Source organism: Colobus angolensis, unplaced genomic scaffold, assembly GCF_000951035.1.
Source record: "Colobus angolensis palliatus isolate OR3802 unplaced genomic scaffold, Cang.pa_1.0 Scaffold55, whole genome shotgun sequence".
NCBI classification, from domain to species: Eukaryota; Metazoa; Chordata; class Mammalia; order Primates; family Cercopithecidae; genus Colobus; species Colobus angolensis.
The window spans coordinates 379,273-383,762 of record NW_012119043.1 but is presented as its reverse complement, the minus strand read 5'-3'; the positions used below and the strand labels follow the sequence as shown (position 1 = coordinate 383,762).

Genomic DNA, 4,490 nt, shown 5'->3' with positions numbered 1-4,490 from the left:
CCTCGCCCGGCTAGTTTTTTGTATTTTTTTAGTAGAGACGGGGTTTCACCATGTTAGCCAGGATGGTCTCGATCTCCTGACCTTGTGATCCACCCGTCTCAGCCTCCCAAAGTGCTGGGATTACAGGCTTGAGCCACCGCGCCCGGCCATGTTCCTTCTTTCAACCCCTAGAATGGTTCAGTCCTGAAAGGAGGTGTGCGGGCTTTGAGGGAGGTCTACTCAGTTTGACTTCTCGCTTCTGTCTCCCAAAGGGTATCCCTTCAACGACGTGTGCCAGTGGTTCATCGACAGAGCTGACCTCATCTTTGTCGTCTTTGACCCAACCAAGCTGGATGTGGGTCTGGAGCTGGAGATGCTCTTCCGCCAGTTGAAGGGGCGTGAATCCCAGATAAGGATCATCCTGAACAAGGCTGACAATCTGGCCACCCAAATGCTCATGCGGGTTTACGGGGCCCTCTTCTGGAGCTTGGCCCCTCTCATCAATGTCACAGAGCCCCCAAGGGTTTACGTCAGCTCCTTCTGGCCACAAGAGTATAAGCCAGACACCCATCAGGAACTGTTCCTCCAAGAAGAGATCTCCCTCCTGGAAGACCTGAATCAGGTGATCGAGAACAGATTGGAGAACAAGATTGCCTTCATCCGCCAGCACGCCATCCGGGTCCGCATCCACGCCCTCCTGGTTGACCGCTACCTGCAGACTTACAAGGACAAAATGACCTTCTTCAGTGATGGAGAACTGGTCTTTAAGGACATTGTGGAAGATCCTGATAAATTCTACATCTTCAAGACCATCCTGGCAAAGACCAATGTCAGCAAATTTGACCTTCCCAACCGTGAGGCCTATAAGGACTTCTTTGGCATCAATCCCATTTCCAGTTTCAAACTGCTCTCCCAGCAGTGCTCCTACATGGGAGGTTGCTTTCTGGAGAAGATTGAGCGGGCCATCACTCAGGAGCTTCCGGGCCTCCTGGGTAGCCTCGGGCTAGGGAAGAATCCAGGTGCTCTCAACTGTGACAAAACAGGGTGTAGCGAAACCCCAAAAAATCGCTACAGGAAGCACTAGGTGGTATAGCGGTTCTTGGGTTCCTGTTGGTGAATGAGCTTGTGTCCTAACTGTCTGAGAAGTCCCGGTTTATTAACCCTTTGAGCCACAGTGGCAGGAATTATTACATAGTGGAGATTTGGGAGTTAATTGAGGCCAGGGGTCGGGGCAGGTGCATGGGTCTAGGGAGGAGAGTGGAAACTGTGAATTCTAGCGTGCTTGTCTTGTCGCTTCAATGAGGAGGCCTGATTAAGGCAAATCAGCCTCCACCTGCTTTTCCTGGGTCCTGTCTTGGAAGGACAGAGAGCAGCTAAATTGTAGTGTATCTTCAATCAGTGAGGGTCAAAAAAGCTAAAAGCAGCTGAAATTCCTTGTCCCCTGGGAGCTGGGAAAACAGCGAAGGCCTGAGTCGTAGAGATTGTCAAGTCCCTTTTGGCTTCTTTCCACACCCACAGTCTCGCGTTTGTTCCCTTGGCTGCCTCTTAACTTTGGGCTGACTTTCAACAGTGAACAATCTCTTGGGTCTGAATATACCTGGGTTTGTTTTTGTTTTTTTAGAGACAGAGTCTCGCTCTGTCGTCCAAGCTGGAGCGTAGTGGTGCAATCTCAGCTCACTGCAACCTCCGCCTCCTGGGTTTAAGCGATTCTCCTGCCTCGGGCTCCCGAGTAGCTGAGATTATAGGCCTACCACCACGCCCAGCTAATTTTTGTATTTTTAGTAGAAATGGGGCTTCACCATGTTGTCCAGGCTGACCTCAAACTCCTGACCTCAAGTGATCCACTTGCCTCGGCCTTCCAAAGTGCTGGGATTACAGGCATGAGCTGCCGCACCCGGCCTCCACCTGGGTTTTGAGCCAATCCCCAGGACTTGCTCCTGGTTTCCTCAAGGGGTGGGGCAGTGGTTTAGGACACTAGACAAGTAAGAACAGGAGTTCCCAGGAAGGACGAGGATCTGCCTCCCCCACAGCCACTTCTCTGATGTGTTCCTCAAAGCCAGCTCGGCTCAGAGGCACGATCCCTTTATCGGACCCAGGAGGAGGGGACTGGTTGGTGTATCCAGGCAGTTTACTCTTGGAAGTCACTTTAGTGAAGGTCGTGGAAGGGCTCAGAGGGTTAATTGGTTTGCAGTGTGTCTTTGTCTATTGCATGTCTTGGAAAACTCAGATCCCAAAGGCGCTGGGTTTCAGAGAGGACAGTGGAGACCTTGCTCCTTTTCCTTAGGCCGCCAGTCTCTTCCAAATTTCAGAGCAGGCTGTTTCCACAACTCCCCTGTGGAAACACTCAGCAGCGGAGTTGCTCCTTCGCAGTTTCCACATCATGGCTTTTCCTTTCCTTTCTTCTCCATTCCCTGATGCATCAACACTTAAAACTCAGAGCAATTTCCTAGGAGTCAGAACCAGCAGCAGCCACTCGGTGTTGGCGGCCACCAAGGCTTAACATTGACCTTTCCGCCTGACCTTGATGCAGATGTCCACTGAACACACCGCAGGAAAGCCAGGGCCTTCAATACCGATGAGTGTGAATATGTGTGTATGTTGGCCAAGAGAGATTAGGGAGATCACATAGACTCGAGGGAGTAGAGAGCTTGTAACAGTCTTGCAAGGCTATAGCATGCACGGCTCTGCAGCAGGTGATGGGGAGCAGAGGAGCAGGCCCTGCAGGGAAGAAGCAGCCTTTGGATGGTGAAACGTGCATGGTGCACGGTCTGTGCACGCCCAGGAGACCCAGCCCGGGCTGCCTCGAGGGACTGCTTTGTGCACAGCCAGCCGCTTCTCTTGGGAACAAGCTGTCCTGGGGGCCTTACCCATAAGGCAGGAGTCAGGATGCACCAGCTCAGCACCAGGAAGTCATCCTGGACCAGAAGGACAGTGGAAAGGCAGGCAGAGGGAGAGGCACTCCGAGGTCAGGCAGGGTAAGCCAGTTCGCAGTCAGGTTAGGTCTACGCAGAGAACCTTGAGTTAGGAATTCCTGGTTCTCAGAATCGTTATCAGTCTGGTGCATGCTGTCACAGGGGCCGTTGCGTTTGGCTTTGTGGAGGGCCTGGGACCTTCCACAAGAACACCCAAGGTTCCAGGGCACTCAGGACAGTGTTTCCAAGGAACAAGTCGACCAGGAAAGAAAAGTGAGTTCTGCAAGGGGCATCCATGGAGCCTGTGATAGGGGCTGATGAGATGGAATCTGTCCCGCTTCTCATTAACCACCCTCCGCAAACCCCAGAACTCCTCACCTCATCTCTGTACCGTCTGCCCTCTTGGGGGATGGGCCCTCCCACTTTCCCCTGCCTGCTCCTCCATGCTGTGAGCTGCTTTGGCAGATCTGCTTTTCTGTGTAGTCAGGGGAAAAACAAAAACAAAAAAACACGCACAACTGTGTGGGCATTGTCATAGCTGTTGATGTCACCACTGCTTTGGGGGAAATGGCTGGGACGAGGCTAATACATTCATGTAATATTTATATTTTCAGGGGGCTACGTTATCAGCGTGCTCTCCCCACCTTGGGCTTTCCTTTTCGTCAGGTATCTGTTTGCCTTTTCGTGTTCCTTCTCCGACTTCTCTTGTCTCTGCCGCTCACAGGCCTGCCCATCAGTCCCGCACAGATATTCAGCGTCTGGTGTCCGGCCAGCTCCGTGGAGGGGGCTTTAAGCAGAATTCTGACTCTTTGGGGTGGGGGATTAGCAACTGGGGGAAACTTAAGGATCCAGACATTTCCCCAAGAGGAGTGTCTGGAAGGATCTGTGCCTGGACAGTGGCTGAACCTTTCCAGTGTTCTTTCGTTTCTGATTTCATCAGTCTCAATAAAGTTCCGATCTCTCTTTAACACCGCGTGCTTTCTCATGGTCTCCAGCTAGGTTAGTCTCTTCGTCCTCCTTTTATCTGGTAGAGTGAACTCATGTGTCAGTTTCTTGGGGAGAGACTGGAAATTAAGACACTGCCCACCTGTGTGTTAGCTGAATGCCCCAGGACCTTCTTTGGGGCTGAGGCTGAGTTGCTCTCAACCACCCAGGAAGCCCAGGCGGGCGTGGTGTCCTCTGAAACTTAAAGAACTGCTCTCTCCTCAGCACCTCAATGCCTCCTTCCCCTGGGCATCCACGCGGCTGCCTTAGATACCTGAGGGCTCCGGTGGAGGCGGGCACAAAGGTTTCCTGAATGACAAGGCTGCCACCTCCTCTTGGCTTCACCAGAAAGTGATTTCCTCCTCCACGAAGTGTGGACTTGAGCCTCCCGCTTGGACGTGTCTTTAGAGAAACCTGACCGTGTCCTTGACTCCCTGAGCCCTTTCTACCACATTTTGCTGTTTCTAGTGTCTTTTTCAGAGCAGAGGTCCTTTAATTTTTATGTTTTACTTCTGGGGCCTTCGAAGGAATTTCACATCTTGCTTGAGAACAGGTTTTTTTGGTTGTTTTTGATCTTTTTTTTTTTTTTTTTCTGAGATGGAGTTTCGCTGTGTC

General features: G+C 51.8%; 1 protein-coding gene across 1 annotated transcript in view; it reads left to right on the top strand.

Annotated features, from left to right (window-relative positions):
* SRL (sarcalumenin) overlaps positions 1-3,859 on the top strand; it is a 52,987-nt gene extending 49,128 nt beyond the window's left edge. The window contains exon 9 of the mRNA XM_011961417.1: positions 252-3,859. Within this exon, the coding sequence (XP_011816807.1) occupies positions 252-1,063 (812 nt within the window). The 3' untranslated portion in view covers positions 1,064-3,859. The remainder of the gene's footprint in view (positions 1-251) is intronic.
* Positions 3,860-4,490: the final 631 nt, after the last annotated feature.